The sequence below is a fragment of the Apteryx mantelli genome, chromosome 10, assembly GCF_036417845.1.
Source record: "Apteryx mantelli isolate bAptMan1 chromosome 10, bAptMan1.hap1, whole genome shotgun sequence".
Classification (NCBI taxonomy): Eukaryota; Metazoa; Chordata; class Aves; order Apterygiformes; family Apterygidae; genus Apteryx; species Apteryx mantelli.
The window spans coordinates 25,166,899-25,188,481 of record NC_089987.1 but is presented as its reverse complement, the minus strand read 5'-3'; the positions used below and the strand labels follow the sequence as shown (position 1 = coordinate 25,188,481).

Below are 21,583 nucleotides of genomic sequence, written 5' to 3'. Positions count from 1 at the left end.
CAGTGATTAAGAAATTACAATGTTGGGTTAACTGCTTGAGAAGAGACACAGTTGGTACTTTCCATTGCTACAAGAATTCCTTACTGCAAGTAACATGCAGTAACTCAATCTGTCTTAATCTCTCTCACTCCTTTATCTACCATGCATGAACCAGAAGATCTGCCTTTCTCAAATGGTCTTAGATTATTGCTTGCTATGAGTTTTCTTGTATGTATTTTCCAGTTCCAGTTGACATCAATAAATAGCTGTTGTCATCGACAAATTATGATCCTCTCTTGACACAGTAGACTAGAATAGACTTGCAAAGGGGGACAAGGCCCTGAGTTTGAAAGTCCCTGTGCTAGACATATATATAGCTATAGCAAGGGAATCTTATTCCTTTCATAAGACAGTACACAACTTTTCTCCTTTGAGCAAGTATCTACTTAGCATGAAGAGCATCAGCACAGCTAAATGTCCATTAGGAACATTTTGAACAATGCAAGAGACAGACACACAGTAACCTTTCAGCTCACTGGAGTAAACAGCATTTTTATCATGCAGAATACATACCAAATTTTATTTAACAAAACTGTACAAGTATTCATAAGTAACATACATAAAAATATAGGATAATCAAATTACTTATAATAATAGTCGGTGAGATCCAGTAGGCTGGCATGATAGTTACAGCAGAACTTGAATCAATTCAAGAGAAATTCTACTAGCTGCTTATTGCCCCGCTAGTTATCTATGGAAAACCGTCACACCGACCAGTTACACTGAGCAACATAAAGCTAGTCTCCATGAGCAGTCAATGTTTCCATCCACGGGAGCTGTCACTGCCAAAGTGGCGGGCTCATTTGCAGGGAATTATTTTATTGCCACTCACAGCAACCGGAATCAGTAGTTTCCTGTATTCCAGAGGAAGATGACGCTCTATCAGCACATGTAATGGCATCTTGTCTGTCACCAGCCCTTGTCTTTGTTCAAAAAGAGGTAAGCAGAGAAGAAACAGAAAATTGTTAGCAAAAAGTGTTTTCACTCAAACTTAACGTCATATTAAAGATTCTTTAAGTTTGTTTGCAGTGACATTTTTGCACTGAGTATCTGAAATGCACATGCTGTGGCTGCCTGTGATAGGAAAGCTATATACTTCTATTTACAAGCAACATTCTCAGGGGATGCACTAGACCCTGTGTACAGTGCAGATGCCAGGCTTGTTTACACATGAAAGTGGACCAGAAGAGTTACTGCATGCCAGCTTTCTGTAGACGTACTTGCATTACACAGTGACAGCAATCCAGCTGACATAGAAGAAATTTTATCACTTAAAGACATACACAGAGGGATGTAGCAGAAATGAATAATTAATTAGCCAACAGATTTTTACATGCATTCACAATTCAGAGGTGACTGGCATTTTCAGATGTGTTCCTGGTACACCATTTGGCTGATTGACCTGAAAAAACAATCTCCTACTATTGTAGAAGGAAAAACAGCTGTATTGTTCCATCTTTTCCTTATGGAAGGAAATGAAATATTGTTCTTGTTCATGAACAAGCAGCAACTCCTGATCTCTGGATGAAGCAGTGGTAAGACACAAAGACATCCAGAAAAAAGTAAAATAACAAAGGTACAGAACCCACAAACCTGGCCAGTTAACCCATCGTACCTCTCAGCCTGTTCATACTAATTCCAACACACACTCATCAGATAGGAAAATCAAAATCTGAGGACAGCAACAGGTTAATCTTTTAAGTAGTGGCAATAGCTCCATCTACACAGGCCCATGCAAAACCATTGTCTTGAATCAGATGTGCCCTGCAAAATCCCTCAAATTACTTTAACGTTGCATTTGAAACTCTTCCAGTAGAGAGTAGGAATAACAACTTAGATGACTTTAGATGAAGGGTGAGAAATCTTTCAGGCCCTGTATCGTTTTACAGGGGACTCCCAAATGAAGAACAAATCCCTTGTATTTTGGTCACAGGATGAAGTAAAGCCAGTTGTGAGATGGAGAGCTGAAGGAGCCCTCAGGAAGGACAGCAGCAATGAAGAGGCTCTGAGAACAGTTCATGCAGGCTGCTGGCTGGTCTGCCCCTCCATGGGGGTCTCAGAGTGGCAGCAGGAAGGGGGACACAGTTGTTATGAGAAGCTGGACCTGGCCTGTTAGGCCAGAGGCTCCTTTTCCTGCTCTGCAGAGAAACAGTCAAGTTTGAACCTTAAGATTTTGCAGAAAGAGTGGGATCTTTTTCAGGAGAGTAAGTCACCAGAAACAGACAGCAGGACATCTGCAAATGCTGACACTGTTTCAGTTGCAAGCACTCTTAGCGAAGAGATCCCTCAGGGAGGCAAACTGTGCAGTCCATACCCACACCTACAATTGCTCTCCTGCTTTGTCTACCTACACAACTTATTTCCCAGCCATAACCACTCCATCCTTGCACACATCCTCCTCCTCCTCCTCTTCCTTCTACCTGTTTCTCAAACTCTTCCTGTACCTTCATCCCCTCACAACCTCCTCTTGCCCCTCCACCACCTTTACTTGGAGTATAAAACCCCAAGTCCATGAATGCCCCTTCTGGGACAGGGTCCAAGCTGTGCCATGCAGAGTAAGTCACAAGATATCACAATTACTATGGAAATACTGCTAGTGCACACCCTGACAACTACAGTCTTACTGGAATATCAATGCATCACCTAATGCTAATACGAGTTAGTAATAGGCTTCCTTTACCTTCTCATGAGGACTTCCAGGTCAGCCACCTCCACTGTCTTCCTCCCCGCATGCTGGGTGTAAGCTTCCAGATCATTGCTCAGCTGCCTAAAGTACCTCTCAGAGCTGAAGGACAATGGAGGAAGAAAATAAAATCAGGCTGTGGAGTATGCGAAAATAAGCTATTCCCACTTCTACAAGCCAACTTGCACTATGACTGTTCACAGTGCAGCATGGCCTGCCAGGGACAACAGAAGAAGGAGAACCACCCCAGCCCAAGGATGGCTTCTCAGCCAGGGCTCCCTAGACCCCTGGTAATGCTGAATAAGCCAGATATCTGTAAAACAGCTGCACATTTAAAAATCAAAACCTGTCTGTAGATTCCCAAACATACAAACAGAACAGGGGCTAACACAAGTGACAAGTGAAGATTGAGGATTATACTATTAGCTATTATGGTGACACTGTTCAACCAATCCATGGATTTTCCTCAGGAAAGTAACATGGTCTACAGATTCAAAAACCTGAAAAATCTGGATTTAGTCATAACACAGCACAGCTGGAACAACTTCACCCTGCCCAGCCTGACACAGACCATGTTCCAGAGCCATCCTGCTCACTGAGAGTGCTAATGACCTTAGCATGCTGTTAAGCAAAATAGGATAGTAAATGGTGCAGTTTGGATAAAGAAGCTTGTGCAAGGCAGTGTTGGTCACTGATACCCACACAGTGACTAAGATCACCTAGCAATTTCTGTCCCTTTTCTAATGGCACTTCCTCCTGCTTTCTCCCCAAATGTGGTAGGGAAGGGCTGAGGGAGGGCCAGCAGCTTGTCAGCAGGTCTGCTGAGAGTTTCATTGTTGTTTTAGGAAAGAAAAGAAAGAAAAAAGGTTGAGAAGAGGGGAAGGAGGAACAATTGGCTGCTGCTCACCATTTTTTAACAATCCTGAATGCATCTCTGGCCACTGGCATTTTCACATAATGCCTAAATACCTTCTTTATCAAACTGCTTGCTAGTTCAGGTTCATGCATTTTCCTTCGCGATACTCCTGAACTCTTTGGAACTGGCTTAGCCTGCAGTGGCTGCAGCGGAAACCTTTGAGGGAAATTGAAAATTCACACATCAACAAGCAATCACATGGGAGAGGGTACAAACAGAGAACACCAAGCTGAGTTTGGACAAAACGTATGCTGAATTTGAAAGGGCTAAGAACTACTTCAGTCTTTTCTTTTCCCCTCCCAGTCCCTCAGAACACTCATGCCCATGATGCATAGCCTTTGCAAACAGCTCCCATGGCATTATGACCTTGGCAATTCAGGCTCAAGTTTTCAGATAAGCATGCTGGCACAACAAATATTCAGCAAACTACAGTTCTCTCCAGTGCATAAATACAATTATGCTGTGCTACAGCTCTCTCTATTTCTCACTCTTCAGGAACACATAAAGTTTGATGCATCCATAGGCCAGCTCCATATCTGCAGGCAGGAGAGTCTGACCTGCAAGGTTTATTCAACAGTTTTCATCTGTTGACAAGATTTAGCAGAGGCTCCTCCTTTGATACAATCTTCTTCCACAGAACAGATGTCCCACAACAACTTTGACACTATTACAAATACCACTTCATGTGCTGTTTTTTCTTTTTTTTTTTAAACAGGTATTTCTTACTGTAAGTACCAAAAGGAAATTGCTACTGTTTTCCATTCTAAAGAGGAAAAATCCTAAAACAAAAAGGGGAAATGATATCCCCAATTTCACTCAGTAGACAAGTTGGAAACAACAGAAAAGAGACCTTGAATCTCAGACTAGCACATACAAAATCCATACATGGTGTGCACATATCATTTGATTTTCTCTCCAGCCTATCTACGTTTTTCTGTCAGAACCTCAGAGGCAAGTGGAAGAGATCAGTCCCAAAGATGAAGCAGGTGTAGCAGTGAGACAAGAGCCAGTAATGATTTAAGTTATCTTGGTTACTGTTTCTGTGCCTCAGTTTACCCACTTATAAGTGATTATTCATGAGGGTTTGGTTCACAGGAATGGGGCAAAATTGAAGTTTAGTGACTGCAGAAGGTTTTGGTATTTTTAAATGAAAATTACTATGGCCCTACTCCGGTGTAGTTGATCATAGTAGAATTCTATGAGTAGAAAGAGATTATTTTGTAGCACAATGCCATCACCATGGCTTTCATATGGTTATTGCTCCACCTTGTAACTCAGAATATTCCTCAGGCTTTTAACCTGAATAATGTCCTCTCAGGAAACAAGCAGGCCAACTCAGAGCCAGCATAGGTTAGACAAAGTACAAACTAACCAGGTACTTTTTGTCCAACCACTTCCTGTAGTCTAGGCTCTGAGCCTATTATTATGAACATCTGTTTTCCTAGTACTGCTTGAAAGTTTGAAAATCTGTCAGAGTCTATTAACATTCAGAAATTTCTATAAAGAATGTGCATCCAAATACATGAATTTCTTTTGCCAGCGAAGACTAGCACTCTCTACAGAAGAATTAGCATTCAGATATTCCCTAGATACAAAAAGAACACATTCCAGTGCAAAATCCCAAAGCAAATCCACATTTCTTCAGTTATAGCATAGTTCTACTTCAGCAAAGTATCACCAAAGGCTCCTTCTTCTATTTTAGAAATACATTCTATCATTTAGGATTAGAACAATCATCCAGCACCTTCTGTAAGCATCGTTCATCTCTGTTCACAACAGTACATGGTACAAGAATTCAGTTTTATTCTTTATTGCTTCAATAAGCAAAAAACTAAAAAGACTCATGGGCTAGAAAATTTCTTCTGTTCCCTAGAACCCACTGTTACTGGTTTTGATGAAGCATATGGCTTCATCAAATTTCTAGTTAAGTGACAAGCTTCTAATTAACTTGGAGTAATGCAGAGGAATTCACTGTCTGCCTCTAAGTTAGCTTCATCTTACACTCAGAGGCAATTGCTTACAGCTTGAGGTTTCTAAGGTCAAAACAAACATGCCATTTTATGTGATCACAGAAGCTGTAACCCTATTCCACAAGGGTCTCTGCATCCCATAACTGGAGTTTACGGCTCCAGGATATCTTAGAAGTTTAGGAAAAATTCTTGGCCTTCAGCACAAGATTAAATGATCATTCATTGGAAAGGCTTGAGGCCTCAGATCTGCTCTGAAATACTGAAATTCACTTGATAGCAATTTTTATTCAGCTGCTAAAGCCAGAGGTCAGGACCCCTTACTCCCTAAAACAGCTGATGAAGTATAAAACAACTGACAGAGCTGGGCTCCCTGCATTAGACATCAGAAAAATATATCTCTCAGCTCTCCTGGTAATTACACCTCTCCAGACACACTTGTATCAGGCTACTGCTGATGGTTGCTTATACTTACTTGGGAACAGCAGATTCTGCAGGATGTGGAGTTGACAGCAAGGAAAGTGGCTTGTAGGCTGCAGCATGGATGAACGCGGGTGTGTTCATGGAAATCTCTAAGGAGGGAAAGGATCAACTACTTGAAGAACTCAATTCTGTTTTCAGAGTTCCTGCTGCAAGTGCTGCTGTAGCAGCAGACAGAAGTCTAGTCAGCTTTCTGTGCATCTGATCTGGTACCATACTGCCTGCACTTAGGCTGTGGATCCATGGCACCCTAAGCCAGTGTAACTGCTGGCTGCTGCAATTCCATCCACCCCACCTCCAGCCATGCACTTCAGCGTCTCCTCTTGTGCCAGGTCCAGCACATCAGATTGTGCTGGACCAGTAAGCTATGGGGGTGTAGGAACACACGTGTAGGGAAAGGCTGCAGGGACTGATAGCTACATCAGCTTAGCCTGCCAGGAAGCTGCAGCCTCAGTTCCCAGAGGGAAATTCAGAGTCTGAGAACTCCTCATTGCCATCCTGTTAAGTGTCAAATTTTCCTGATAAGCACAGCAACAAAAATCACATTACAAGGGTCAGTCTATGACTTATTGCCTGCCAGTTTCCTTTGCAGGCTTAATACAGCCCAAGAATTCAGAGTATTTGGTACTGGTTTCAACTTCACAAACGTCCCTAAGAGCCAGGGCCCCGATTCCATTATAGAAGACAAGCCCAACTACTAGAGGCCTCAAGTACTAGTGAGAGTTAAACCCTACAACTTAAAGGTCAAGAGTCTTTCAGAGAAAGCAGGGCTGGGCAAACTCTTACGTTTCCTCATGTTAGCCTCTTCTGAGCAAGTATATCAATGCATTGGAGGGACAGGAAACAGGATGTAGGGGAAGAGGCGAGTTATGCTCAGAGGTTTCTAAGGTACATTTTATGACTAGAGTGTGCTCTTCCTCATCTTTTCTTCCTGCCTTCCTTTCTGTCCTCATCCAATAAGATAAGTAAGATGCTACTCTTACTGTTCCACCTTGTCAGCACTGCAGAGATCTCTTCATCAATGCACATAAAGCTGTGCTAAAGATAAGCATGTTGGCACTCTGTTCTAGACAGCTTGGCTAAAAACACCTAGAGCTTTCCTTTTGGCAACAGTGTACCCGTCCAGTTGTTCTCTTTGTACCTTCTACACTGCACAAATGCCCATAGGCACAGATGTTTTCAACACAGCTATATAGCCTCACAATGTCTCAAATCCTGGCAACAGGATTCTTTCAGAATGTCTTTCCTTAAGTTTCTCATTCCAGGGTTTATTGTACTTCGAAAGATTTTAAGACCATCCCAAAAGATATCATTGAGATGCACTCTGGGCAATCTCAAATGTGGCCCTGAGCAGCAGAAGACTCAGTTTGAACTACAGTTCTCTGAAAAGGCATAAATACTCTTGAGCAATGGAGCAGACTGAAGCAGTATCTAAAGAAAAGTTCAGAAATAGATACTTCCTCCCAGCTTCCTGGAGAGTCAGCATACTATTTTAGTTAAATGGAAAGGAAAATCTATAACTGCACATACAAAATATGAGGTTCTAAATTAGCTTACAGGTTCAGAGTCATGCAAGTGGCTCAGAAAACTGCAGTTCAATGTTCAGATGTTAAAAAGTCAGTGTTAAGTTAGGAGACAGGAAGGAAGTAAGCATAAAGTGGAAGATATCTCTAAGTCACTGTATAAACCCACCATGCACCAAGTCTTGTATAGTGTGTGTACCTTCATCTCAAAAAGTACAAGACAGTCAAGGTCTCTGGAACACCTGACAAGCCAGCAGAAACCTGCACTTCCCACCGCCTCTAGGAATAGCAGCCAACAACTTCACCTGTACTACCTAGTGGACTAAATAGTTAATCACATTATTTGTCTATGTTGTTCTGCAACTTATTGTCAGATATGAGGGAAAAATTTCTCCAACTGCCTTCTGCTACCACTGCAAAAGTTTTCTTACCTTGACTCTCAGGCTCTTCAATTTCAGCTTCATCATCAGTTGTCTCTTCTTCCATTTCCTCCACTTCTCCGGTGACAGTCCTGTCTTCTAGTTCACCTGCTTGTTCAACAGCTTTTTTAAATGATTTTGTCCCAGATTTTTCAAAATACTGAGAGGAAAAAGCATGAGAATGCCTGCTCAGACTTCCAGCTCCAAAACTTCTGGCAATCTCAGGTTCTAGATTTCCAAAACAGAAAAAACACATCACCATAACAGGAACAGCCAAAATTTCAGAGCACTCATAAGAATAAAACCCACTTTGAATCCCTGATAGAGTTGCCACCTATTATACTCTTATCTTCAGGGATTAGAATGTCAGTGCATTAGCTAGGTATGCTAAAGTACTGATGAATACTTGATCTTTCCTTTTGCTACACCTAGCTGGGCAGAGTCACATAAAAATTAGCCCTTGATAACATAGAGATTTGGGTCAGATTGTTATCTGAGCCCCTTTTAAATCTACTTCTTTTAATAAAAGGAACTGCAAAGCAGCTGTAGAAAACAGAAAGATTGTCTTCATCTCACTTCAGAGGCAGCAACTTTTATCTTAAAAGCAGTTTTACCAAAGCCTTAGCACAGAGTACAGTTGAACAGGGAAGCCTCTGTAATTTGAGAAAAATAACTTGGGAGATCCTAGTATGACACCGCATTCAGAAGTTTTACCAAACTCTACCTGACTCTGAAACTCCCACTAGGAAATTTTAATTAAAGAAGTTTTCTGCAATTATATATTCTAAACACTACTGGCAATAGAAGTTTGATTTTCACTTGAGCAGTAATGAAAATTCAAATAACAATAAAGCTTCACTGGGGAAAGGAACTGGATTCTTTGAAGGGATTTGTTTGTGGAATATCTTACAGACAGATATGCCAATAAAAAAAAATTTCTCCAATTAACCCATGAATGCTGCTCAAACTCACACAAAAAAAAACCCAAGAAGCTCTGAAACACAAGATATGCAGAGCCATGTTCTAAATGTACCAGGAAAGCATAAGCCCCACAAGACAGAAATAGACTTTTGTGAGCGGATGCCCTACATCAACATTCAGATGCCTACAAACGCAGTCTTTTAGCTCAAACGCCCAGATTCCAGAATGCAGAGAGAGTTAATAAGGCTCTCTCCCAACACTGATGCCAATAACGCAGCTGGAGGGGTACTAATCTGAAGGTTGTTCTCACCAGCTTTGGGAGAGTCTAGGTGTTCAACACTGCCTTCTGCTACCTCCTCTTCTTCTGAAGCAGTCGTTTCTGTCTCGACTCTGGCATCTTGTGCCTTAGTTATCTGTGATTCTGGGGTTTTTGTCAGTTTCTTCTCCAACTGTTCAGAATATCCAGCATTTGCATGATGCTCTGTAGCTAAAACAGAAAATTCTATCAGTCTCACCTCCAAAAAACCCCACCAACTACCAGCACACAGTTCAACAACCACTGAAATTTAACCATAAGTAAACTCAGCAATAACCAAAAGCTATAAATAAGCAAAGCATATCCAGTACCCTTCCAAAAAATTATGGCTGAAAAATACACAACTTCTCCTCCTATTTGCTCTAGAACCAACTATTTAGGGTTTGTGTCAAGTCCCAAGGAAGAAAAGAAATTTACTTATCATTCACCAGATCTCAAACAAATGGATACATGAATGGCATGTCTTTAAGAACTTTGGCTACTGATAAGTGCTTTTTCCCTACCTCCAAAACTATAGTCCACATGTCTGTTATGACACAGCTTAATTCCAGCAGTACACCACAACTTGGAAACTTGGCCAAGAACAGAGCAAAATCAGTGATAATGATCTCACTAACCAGAATACCATCTCTAATATCTGGACTCCCTGCACAAATGTAAAGAAAAATCTTAACCTAAAGTTAAGTAAAATACTAGCTGACTTTGTGGGCAAAGACAAAAGCTCGACTCAAAGACTGCCTAAGATACACATGAGTGAGTTCTCCCACACTACTGGATCACTGCTAGGATACAGTACTTGTAACAGTGGAATACTACATGCTGCTGATGCATTCATGCCTCTAATTATTACTGACTTCATCAACTCTTGCTGGTATTAATACCTCCTTTAGTTTGGAATAACCTGCCAGCTGTTAAGTGTCATTTGCTCCTCTCTAGTTTCCGCATTGAGAGAAGTGGGAACAGTTTGTTTCAGTTTGTTTGCTGAATCATCTCCTCCATGTTGTTCAAGAGTATTTTTCTTTTTTAACTTCTTACATTTCACTCCTACATCAGTTGTCTCTTTTCCAGGCTGAAGAGTCCTTTTCTGTAGTCATTCAATGTACAGAAACTGTTCCATACATTTGATTATCATTAATGGTAACCATTTTTTGCTGCACCTTCTCTAGTTCTGTCAAATCTATTTGGAGATGGAGAGATCAGAACTGCACATAGTATTCAGTATGTGAGCATGACAATGATTTCTGCAGTAGCACAGTGATATCTGCTGCTTTGCCATCTCTCCCTTTCATAATAATTTTTACATGCTATTTGCTTTTCTGACCATCCCCAAGTTTTGAGCTGATGTCCACAAAACTTTAACAATTCTGCGGTCACTTTCCTCAGTCTTAAGAGCCACATCTCATTTAAACTTCACACTTCAGAGAGGTGCCCAAGAAAAACTATAACAGGAGAAAAAAACAAAATCAAGCAAGATTACAGGATGCCAACTTTATGCAACAGTAAATTTAGAAATGTATGAACTAGTCTAAAGAAACTGTTAAAAATAAAAGGCTAATCATATTATCGCTATAAAAAGGCACCAAGATAACTACTTTTACTGATACCCCTGGTATCTGCAAGCAATTACTTATAAAACTGTGGAAGCCTGAACTTCAGGTTTTATATTAGGCATTACGAGCACTGCAAGTATTCAGTTTAGAATGATAATACAAATGCTGTTGATGCTATAAATTGTTTACTTTCTATATTGCCATAAAGTAATTCATATGAAATCTCAGACATGTAAATAAGCCTAGGGAAAGCTAAACCAGAATGGAAATCGGCTTCTCTCATTTCAAGAAACTGAACAAGGAAACACTGAAAAAGACTTAAAAAGGATCCCAAACTGGAGTCTGGAAAATGAAATTTAACAAAACATGGGAATTTGTGTCTGCACCTACTCAAAACTTTATGCAATAAATGGATAACACCTGCCACCATCAGCATGTGTGTGGAGATTTTACTGTCTTATTCTAAGGCAAAAAGATTTCAGAGAAAACAGTGTGCTTGTGAAAGCAGGCAGCTTGCATGACTTGCTCTCTTCCACAAACAAAGAGGTATTAAGACTCAACCTACTAGTGACAATCATTGTTTATTAAGGGAAGGCAGCCTTGAAGCCCTAGTCTTAAGAGAAAAAGATGCTCACTGGTACCAAAAAAAGATAACGGCCAACATGGATTAAATTAATACAGTAAAACATTAAAACGTGGACAAAGAGAGTGATTAGCTGGACATATTTCTTGCCCAGAGGGAGCTATTCATTTTTCCTATGGGAAGGTAACCAGTACTGCGGACCTAGCACACGAACATGAAAATTTATCCCATTTGCAGTCACTGCGCACAAAGCAAGTATGGACAAAGGAGCACATCAGTGAGTCACAGCCTGCTTTTAGACGGCTTGTCTGGAAACACTCACAGTGTCTCTGATATTACTTGAATTTAATTACCTCCAGAATCTACTGGATAACAAATCATTTTACTCTGCAAGCCACCTGAAAATCACTTGTTTTTATTAAAGTACTCCATTCCCTTGCTACACTGAAAGTACTTCTTACCCTCTCTGCAAAACTCTTCATGTTCCACTCCATTCATCGTATCAGACACCTCTTCTTCCTTATTGCCTACATCTAGCTCTTCAATTATACAGGACACAGCTTCTCTCAAATACATGCTGAAAGATCTCGTAGTCTTTGGAATCACTGGGGTTCCCAAATATCTACTTGAACTTCTGGATGGCAAAGAGGAGCTCCATCTATTAGTAGCTAGAAATTGAGAGCATTAATGCTGCCCCCAGTGCCCTTTTAAACTTTCTTTTGACCTTTCTGATAAGTAAAAACCCAACCAGTCAGAGGGAGAAATACATACAAGAAAGTGCTCTTGCTTTACTCAGAACAGTTTAGGGAGTTTGCATCATATCTTAGGAAATGGATAGAAAGTCCTTGCAACTATTTTTTCAGTTCACACTGAGGAGCAATGCAACGTTAGCTACCTTTGGTAAAACAGCAGCAGAACTATGTAATCATTAGCCTTTGACATTAATGGCTTACAGACTCCAGCATCTTTAAGACACACTGTCAAATCTCTCTCTCTCTCATCTGATCCAGTCCCCCATTCCATGTCTTCCAGGTTTCCTTGATGTTATCTGACCATTTGCCCTGAAAGCCCCTACCATTTGACTCTTCAGAACAATTATCCTTTTTCAATTCCCCCCTCCCACACCTTTTCAAACCAATTTTTTCCACCAAGCTTGCCACAGATAACCCTCCAGAAACACAGTATGGTGCAACTGTCCTCCAGGACACCAGGCATTAATTCACTTCTAAGCTTCCCATGACAAGAATACCTCTCCTTATTCTTGGCTTGTACAGTACTGAACACACCAAACATTCTTTAAATACTTATTTGTTTCTGTGGCCCTTCAAGGTCGTAAATAAAAAACTGAATGAAAAAGAAATATTAGCTGCCTGTACTTCAATCAAAATACTGTACGTTTTCCACAAAGAACCGCACAAAGCTATTCACTAAGTCAGACCTTGTCCTGGCAAGTTGCCATGAGGTCACTGAGCAAAAAATCTTAGGGTTACAGCCATGCCTTTGGGCCCAGTAGCTGCAAAATGAGGAAAATATGCTGTCATTTACATAGCCAGCACAAGGTGTTACAGGCAAATGGACACAAAGGAAATATACCAAACATCAAAGGAAAACTGGCAAATGATGGGAATTACAAAGCACTGAAACAGTCTGACCAGGGAGGTGACCACCTCTATCAAAAGGATTTTTAAGGTGCTGGAGACAGCCAAGGGGGTAGGTATGACACATATGTGATCTAACCAGGGTAAAGGTCTAGACTAGCAACTCCTAAGGTTCCTTCTGACTCTGTCTACAGCTCCTACATAGTTTGTGCCATAATATTTGCAACCAATTGCAGATAATGTCTTCTGCCCACAAGTCCTAACCCATAGTACTCACTGCCAGCCACCACTTCCTCTGGTACAGAAAATTGCTCCATGGGGTCACTCTGGTGGAAATGACTTTGATGATCTTCTCCCTGGCTCACAAATGTTTTCGGAGACACAGGAGTCATTCTGCCAACACGTTCATAATCAACTATTAAGTTTTTCTCAGAATATCTTTGGGTCCTTCCCTCATGTGTGCCCACATTGGATACCAGGCCCACCAGCCTTGCTTCCTCATGAGCTGCATCAAAAGTCTTGCTTCCTTGTGCAGAAATTTTTGATTCTGGTAGCTGTGGTTCAAGAGCAGAAAGCCTGTGTTCGCTCTGTTCACCAAACTGAGGCTGAACAAAGAGCTCTGTGTTACTCATCATGATTTCTGCATCACTCATCAGTGTGGCTCTTCTAATCATGGATGCTGTTTGGGAGTCCACAAGGTAGTTCTGTGCTGTTTAGGAAGTTTTAAAATAAATTCAATGTGAAAACTGCTCAAGGCCACAGGGAAACACATTTATTACCAGCACTTGCATAATTTGAAACCTAAATCATTCATTCAAATTTTATCCATCCTCCATAGACCAAACAGTGACCCTCCATATCACCACATATCAGTGCCCCTAACTTTCTTTACCAAACTCTCTCCCCAATATCCACATTTATGAACATGATCCCAAACAGGATACAATGCCTGTGTTGTAAATTACCAAGCTGGGTAGAGCACATGTTAACGCACATAGAATCAAAGCAACTACAGATGTAGAGCCTCGTTTCTAATTTTGCCTCCCAAATTATACTAGATTTGTGTGAACATGTCAATAACCTATAAATCCTAAGATACAAACCACATTTCAGCAACTGCTTCTAAGACATTATCTCCTGTAAGACCCTCCTTCCCAAATCATAAGTAACAGCATAAAAGAAACCTTTTCTCTGCAGCATGTTCTGTTCCACTCCACCTTCAAAAGCTTCCATGTCAATAGCTTTGTGATTTTTTGGCCTCCGGAGTAAGCCTCTTTTTTCCACAGTGTCTGGCGGGATCAAGGAACCAAGAGACATGTGAAGAGATCTGTAAAAAAGGGGAGAGGAGGATGGAAGAGGTAATTCTCCAAACCTATACACTCCCCTTTTACCCTCAGACTAAAGACACGGTGCCACTAAGAGTGCAACATTGCACAAATCCTTTAGCTAACAGAAATTTCCCACAAGAACCTGATGAAGATTATGTGACAGTTCATTTTAAACAACTTCATTTAACTTCATTATATCAGCAACATCAGGACATGTATCACAGAAATCGGGAATCAAACTGGTTTTACAGTCTCCTACCCAGAAAGGGTTGCAAAAGTATATTTGACAAAAGGTTCAGGAATCTTAAAGGTTTTAAATAATGAAAGAAGGAAAACAGTTTTTTAGTAAAGAGTACAGTAAAGATGATGTCCTCTAGATGGGGATGGAGGAGGAGAAGGCCTTAAGAGCAAGTCTAAGAAGATGCTTAGTATGGACATATTCCCAGTATTTACAGCAAACTAGAGCTGCCAGCAGACCATAAAGTTTTCAGGATGGGGGCTAAGACAGCAACATGCAAAGTACAGGGACTAGCCATGCTCAGCCATCTCTTGTCCCTCTCACTAGGTAGCCCAATCAAAAAGGGGATTCAGAAGGATTAAAAGATAGGAAGAACAGTATGCAGCCTTATAAATCAGCTTGCACAGGACCACGAGCAAAGGCTGCGGTGAGAAAGGTGGAAAAAATTGATAACCATGGACAGGATCACTAGCAAAATACAAGCAGAACATAGGAAAAGAAGTTCTTCACTTGTTAAAAAGCATTTTAAGTCCAGGAAAGCTGGACTAAAGGCTGCACTGATTTGACTCATCTGATGAGTCAGCTAACAGGTAAAGATAATACTCCAAGTTATATTGTGCACTGATTTATTGTTGGGAACATGAAAACAGGAGGAAAAAAGGAATGATCCTAAGAAGTAAAAAGAGGGAAGGTGACATCTTTACAGACAGGCAGGAGCAATAGTAGCAGTACAAACTGGACCAACTTGGACATGCAATTCAAAGGAAAAAAATAATCAAACAGAACTCATTAAAAACTCTCTCCCAGGCACAATTTCTGAAAATCACAAGGTATGTGATGTAACACCTTCAAGTTCCATCACCAATGTGTAAGATGATCTTGCTATTACTAACATAGATCTCTGTCATGAACCCAATTATCTGTATTGTTCTTCTCAATTATAGAGATGATGAACCAAGGCAGCTATAAGTCAAAACAGCCAGAAGTTAAGACATTTTGGTTTAAACTCACCTGGCCAAAGAAGTGCTGTCCAGCGTTGACTGAGCTAAAAAAAGTTGGTGACACATTAGCTGAGAAATTACCCCTTACACAATGATCTACAGGAATAAGCCAACAGAACTTCCACTTTTTAGAACCAGTTATGCTACAGTCCTCAAAAGTCACATTTTGGTGAGAACAGAATTAGATGATAAGTCCATTTCACGATTTCTAGTCTGCATTCCAGAACTGCTTGTTAGAATTCTAGAACAATTTCTGTGAGGGAAATAAAACAGTTATTTCAAAGGCAATTTAATATGGAAAATGTCCTCATGCTCAATAGTATTAATCTCACCACATTAACAGCAAGATGCTAGGGCCTCATCACAACAATCCTTCAGTAACTCTTTACTAAATATTATTTCTTTTTTAAAATATTACGAAGTATTATTTTTTAAAACACTACAAGGCTCTTTTTCCTCAAATAATAAATGTAACAAAATGTATGCAGGTTGTTCTATCTTCAAGTTTCTGGAACTGAGCAAAAGACAGGGATCGTTGTTTCTATTCCTTTTGGGGAAACTTTAACTCAGGAACATCAAGGTGGAAAAATAACTCCAGGAGTCACATACAATCAGGGTAGAGCCTGTAGCTTGGCTCAAAAAGATTTATTTTAAACTTGATGGGAAGGGCTTTTACCTTCTCCACTACTCCCCTGACACAAGGTACTTCAGGTTGCCCAGCTGAGACGTTACTAAGAACTGAACTAAACTGTGGCAGATAAAAAGGATCAATTAACAGCAAATGCAAAGTTGAGCAAAATAATCCTTTACTGTGGCCTTACTTTGGTTCTGAGGAAGTCGCTTGTCTGCTGCTCTCTCAAATTCAGAAATGCTGAACTTCTTTTTCTTCCTAGTCATATAGAATGTAGTCATAGATGTATCCTCAGGAACAAGGTCTGGCAGCTGCATTTCCACCCTACCAACACAAACCAAGCCTTTAGCAAAGGACAACATTATCACTCTAGGTACCCCAGAAAGGTCCCTGTAATGTTGCTGAAAAGCAAATGGAAATTATTGTCCTTGCTGCAGGAGAAATACGGAATCAAGCAGTGATTTGCTCAGCAAATGCAGGAGCATGTCATTCTCTCCTACTAAATCAAAGCAAATTTCACAAAGTATCAAAACTTGAGTGTATATTCAAAACAACAGGCCCATGACACTTCAGACTAAAGTAAAAGACTATGGATCAAGAAGCTCCATAACTCTCTTCTCATAACAGCACATAGCAGCAATTAAGTTTGTCAAACATTACTGTGTAAATGAAAAAGCCATCATCATGAAACAACACAAGGTATTACAAAGCACACTGGTACACAGAATACACACATAACACCATAGTCAGGTACTGGATCAGGAACAGAAAATAAGCTTCAGAGTGTTTTCCCCCTTTAATAAGGAGTCCCAAGAACCACCTCACATGAAGGTCAAATTCAGTCAGCAAACTGCTGCCCAGCTACTCATTTCTCCACTCTGTGTCCTGCAAGACTAGAGCAAAGAGTTCATCCCACAGTAAGATGACCACATTTCAGAAGATAGACAATTCTGTATCCTTTGCTGCAACAAAGGTGCCTTCAACACAGCAAGAACTGTCAAGTGTTGAGGTTTGGGGTCTTTTTCCCTTAAAAAACATATATTCTCTACCAGTCAGAAGTGTAACTGAATTTCATTGCTTGTTATGAACATAATATAAGTATTAGAATTAACTAGCTTGTAATGGGAAAGAAATGTAAAGCAGTGGAAAAGAAAACAAGATTGCTTGTTCTTTGCATCTATTCTGGAAGATGATATTACAGATAGGGAAAGCAGTGCATTCACAAGTTGAAGAAAGTTCATGCTAAGTAAAGGAATGCTGTGGGGGAGGTTTTGGTTTGTTTGTTTGTTTTAAATAGGTATAGACAATTTTTTTCTTAACTTCAACAACTAGCTAACATATGGAATATAAAACCCCACAAATATCCAACTGCTTGATCTCTTCAGTTAAGACAGGCTGATGAGAAGCACATTCAAAGACTTTTAGGAACTACGCAGGCAAAATCAGAAAGGAGTTAAAATAATATTGCTCTTCTTTTTAAATTAAAATAAATAAATAAATAAACAAGCTACTGCATTTACTGAAAACCTCAGACTTTCTTCCTCTATTAAACAAGGAGAAACCTACAAGTCAGTTTAATATTTTGCATGACCTGTTTAAGGTTGCTTATTGTCAATGCAAAACATTTATATCTAAAGACAAAACAGAAAGTAAATTGCATTATTTAAAAGTCTACTCTATTTTGCAGTGAGCAAAAATGCAAATAAGCACTCTGACAAAACTGGCTGGACCACATTAAGACCTATCACTGCTACTGACATTATTCTACCTCATAACAAAGTAAGCAGAAGGAAACATGCCATATTCCAATCATTCCAATTCAGTTCGGCTTATTAACTTAACATATTAACAGAAGCTAAATGTGAATAAAAGCAGCTGAGCCTCAGGCACACCTCACCTCCAACCAACTCCACAAAAAAGCAAGTAACTCTTAACAGTCCAATACAAGGACAATGAAGATGCAGTAACAACCTAAAAAGCTACAGTGGCTTACTCACTGGATACAAAACAGAGCAGTTGCTCATTCCCACACATTACACTCCAGGAGCCTCAGCCTGTGACCTGTAGCCTTGGGGAGGTCCAGAAACTACTATTTTGGTTTCTGTCATAGATAAATAAGGAAAGCAGGCTTTCATCAGGAAACTTAAACTTATTGTATCCAGCACTTCCACTGAAAAAAATATTAAAAGTCTGCAAATGAAAGAGGGGACTAAGCACAAAACTTAGCACACCTTAAAACTTAACACAAAAAATACTTTTAAAGATGGAAAGATGTTTCTGAAAATCCTGCATGACAGAATGCAATTTTGATCACTTAAATATAAGTAATAAGTCCTGCTTCCCAATCTCATCAATGTCATAGGAACTGCAGCTATATTTGGTAGATAAAAAATTACTTACGTGCTGGAAATCCTCTTAGAGGGTGGTTCTAATCCAGCCTCTTCTGTTTCTTCATGTTTAGATATCTGAGGTGCTAGAGGTGAAACTTGTGGTTCTGCCAACAAACCAAAACACTTCATTTCCACAATTCAATCTAGCAAGAATGTTAAAATGTAACAAAGTGTCAAATATACACTGCTTTCCTTACATTACATTTATTAATGGATGAAAATAGAGAGCTGGTAAAAACAATTTGGGATCTGCTTCTAGGAAAACTGGCACATACAAGGCTAACACTGACAAACAGCAGCAGCCAGCATTCCACATACTGCAGTAGAGGTGAACTGAAGTTTGCAGCAGCGAGTACCTCTAATTTATACATGATCATACAGCTAAAGGCAACACTAAGATTACTTGCTTTTCCCCCAGGATAAGACGACTGAGTGAAGAGAATTTTCAAGAATGTTTTCATCAATGCAAGACCTGGTCTTTGAAACAGAGCTGTCTCACATGACCTCATTCAGCTGCCACTGCAGTGATCCCTCCTCTTTTATAACAGGCTACAAATGAACACCTCCTATTCTCAACTTTGTTGAAGCACTGTACTTACGCTCTTTGCTTTCCTGAAAAAAGATGTTTTACTTACGGGTCTGGATGATTCTTTTGAGCATAAACCGTGGAGTGTCATTATCAAGGTCAGGCAACATAGTTGGTCTCTGCTTCAGCAAGGTGCTTCTACCAAAATTGTTTTCCTTTATTGAATCAGATGCAGTCTAAAGAAAGAAATTGAAGACATGCAATTCAAAATCTCATCTTCATAATTTAAAAAATCTTTGGATAAAAAAAATTCAAAATCTATCTTCTAACAGAAAGCTAAGCTAGTTAACAAGCAATATTTTTGAAATTCCTCAAAAGAAATCATGTATATTTGCTTTTTAAGAATGCTATCCTTTCATTTTTGGACTGAATACAATTCATGATGGTACACCATCAAGATAGGTTTTGATGCATAACTCTAAACATGGGCAAAAGTCTCAGGGATTCACAAGCACAGAGCGTGTCCCTTTTTGTTTTACAACCCTGACCTAAACAAAAATCAAAAAGGAAAAATAAAGAAAACATAGCCAAGGCTGTAACTGTCCTGCCACACAGTTGACCTGACTATTCTACAGCTTCAGTGAGAATGAAATTGGGGAACTAGACTAGTCAGTCTCACCTCGATCCCTGGGAAGGTGATGGACCGACTAATTCTGGATACTATTTCCAGGCACATGAAAGACAAGTTGTTGATTGGGAGTAGTCAGCATGGATTTACAAAGCGGAAATATGCTTAACCAACCTGATAGCCTTCTAGGATGAGATGACTGGCTTAGTGGATGAGGAGAGCAGTGGATGTTGTTTATTTCAGCTTTATTAAGGCTTTCAACAGTCTGCCATAACACCCTCATAGGCAAGCAGGCAAGAAGTGCAGGCTAGACGAGCAGTGAGGTGGCCTGAAAACTGACTGAATGGCCAAGCTCAGAGGTTTGCGATGAGTGGCATGAAGTGTAGCTGGAGCGCAGTAACTAGCGGTGCACCGCAGGGGTCAATACTGAGTCCAGTCTTCATTCAGCTTACTTGTTAATGATCCGGATGATGGGGCAGAGTGTTCCCCCAGCAAGTATGATACAAAACTGCAAGGAGTGGCTGATACACCAGAGGGCTGTGCTGCCATTCAGAGGGACCTCAATAGCCAGGAGAAATAGGCAGAGGGGAACTTCATGAAGTTCAATAAAGGGAAGTGCAGAGTCCTGCATGTTGGGAGGAGGTCACATGCAAAGGGCTACTAAAATGATTAAAGGACTGGAACATCTCTCATATGAGGAAAGGCTGAGTGAGCTGGGATTGTTTAGCCTAGAAAAGAGAAGGCTTGGGACGATCTTATCAGTGTGTATAAACATCTGAAGGGAAGGTGTAAAGAAGGCAGGGCCAGACTCTTGTCAGTGGCACCCAGTGACAGGATGAGAGGCAATGGGCACAAAGCAAAATACAGGAAGTTCCATCTGAATCTAAGGAAAAAACTTCATTATTATGAGGGTGGTTGAACACTGGAACAGGTTGCCCAGAGAGGTTGTGGAGTCTCCAGCCTTGGAGATATTCAAAAGCCGTCTGGACAGGGTGCTGGACAACCTGCTGTAGCTGACCCTACTTGAGCAGGGGGATTGGACTAGATGATCTCCAAAAATCCCTTCCAATCCCAACCACTCTGTCATCTTGTGAAGTTCAGGGGAATCAGGCACATTTTCCAAGTTTAAAGACTAATAACTGCAAGGAAGTTTCCTTTTGTTCTCCGGTTCCTGCTCTGAGGAGCTCGTTTTCTCCTTACACCGGGCGAAGACAAATCCGGTGCAGCTCAATCCGTCCCGGCTCCGCGGCAGCAAACGCTGGGCAACCCCAGCGGGACGGTCAGCCCCAACGGCCGGGGCTCACTCTGAGCCCAAGCTGGCTCTTCCCGGTTTATCGGCCGATCACGCCGTGAATCCCGTCCCTTCCCTCGGGCAGCGCCGTCGCCTGCCCAGCGTCGCCCGCCGGTAGCACAGAGCCTCATTGCTCCCCCGCCGCAGCGCGGCCGCGCTCCCGCCCGCCCACCCACCCCGGGAAGCCGGCCAGAGAAGGTAGCACCCAGGCCTTGCACAGTACCTTCCCCGTGGCCCGCGGAGTCTGCCGGCCGCCGCGGCTCGCCCTGCGCGGGGCCTTGGGGAGGCTGGCAGCCATAGTGCGAGGAACCCGAGCAGCCCGCTCGTACCACGACGCTCCCTAGGCAGCCCCGCCGGCTTAACGGTTGCGCGCGCTCCCGCCACTATTCGAGCCAAATCTCGCGAGATTTCCGGCACCGGCGCGCGGCGCCCCACGGGACGGGGCGGGGGCTGGCGCCAGCCTCGCTGACCGGCAGAGGGCGCCCCGCCCCGCGGCCCAGGAGCATGCCGGGGGGCGCGGTGTGCGCCGCGATGCACTCTGGGAGCGGTAGTCGG

General features: G+C 41.4%; 1 protein-coding gene across 3 annotated transcripts; it reads right to left on the bottom strand.

Moving 5' to 3' along the window:
- Window positions 1-499: 499 nt before the first annotated feature.
- CENPT (centromere protein T) lies at window positions 500-21,420 on the bottom strand. Of its 3 annotated transcripts, none has more exons than XM_067302817.1 (13): window positions 21,252-21,420; window positions 19,219-19,345; window positions 18,594-18,687; window positions 16,384-16,517; window positions 15,573-15,606; window positions 14,180-14,322; window positions 13,273-13,704; window positions 9,259-9,429; window positions 8,040-8,255; window positions 6,081-6,177; window positions 3,630-3,794; window positions 2,720-2,824; window positions 500-962 (listed from the first exon to the last, which is right to left on the bottom strand). In XM_067302817.1, exons 1-13 carry the CDS (start codon window positions 21,324-21,326, stop codon window positions 839-841), a joined length of 1,917 nt encoding a protein of 638 aa, XP_067158918.1. In that variant the 5' UTR covers window positions 21,327-21,420; the 3' UTR covers window positions 500-838. The 3 variants fall into 3 exon arrangements, with proteins under 3 accessions (XP_067158918.1, XP_067158917.1, XP_013798191.1); XM_067302816.1 differs by having other exon boundaries at window positions 9,259-9,435; window positions 21,252-21,416; XM_013942737.2 differs by lacking the exon at window positions 21,252-21,420 and adding an exon at window positions 19,912-20,226 and having other exon boundaries at window positions 9,259-9,435.
- Window positions 21,421-21,583: the final 163 nt, after the last annotated feature.

Bases quoted from the DNA above. Each gene is read 5' to 3' on its own strand.
- CENPT (XM_067302816.1), bottom strand. From the start codon at position 21,326: ATGGCTGCCAGCCTCCCCAAGGCCCCGCGCAGGGCGAGCCGCGGCGGC. The intron at 6,178-8,039 runs GTAAGAAAACTT...TTCCCTCCTTAG, and splicing joins TGAAGAGCCTGAGAGTCAAG to AGATTTCCATGAACACACCC. The intron at 3,795-6,080 runs GTAAGTATAAGC...TTTCCCTCAAAG, and splicing joins GCAGAATCTGCTGTTCCCAA to GTTTCCGCTGCAGCCACTGC.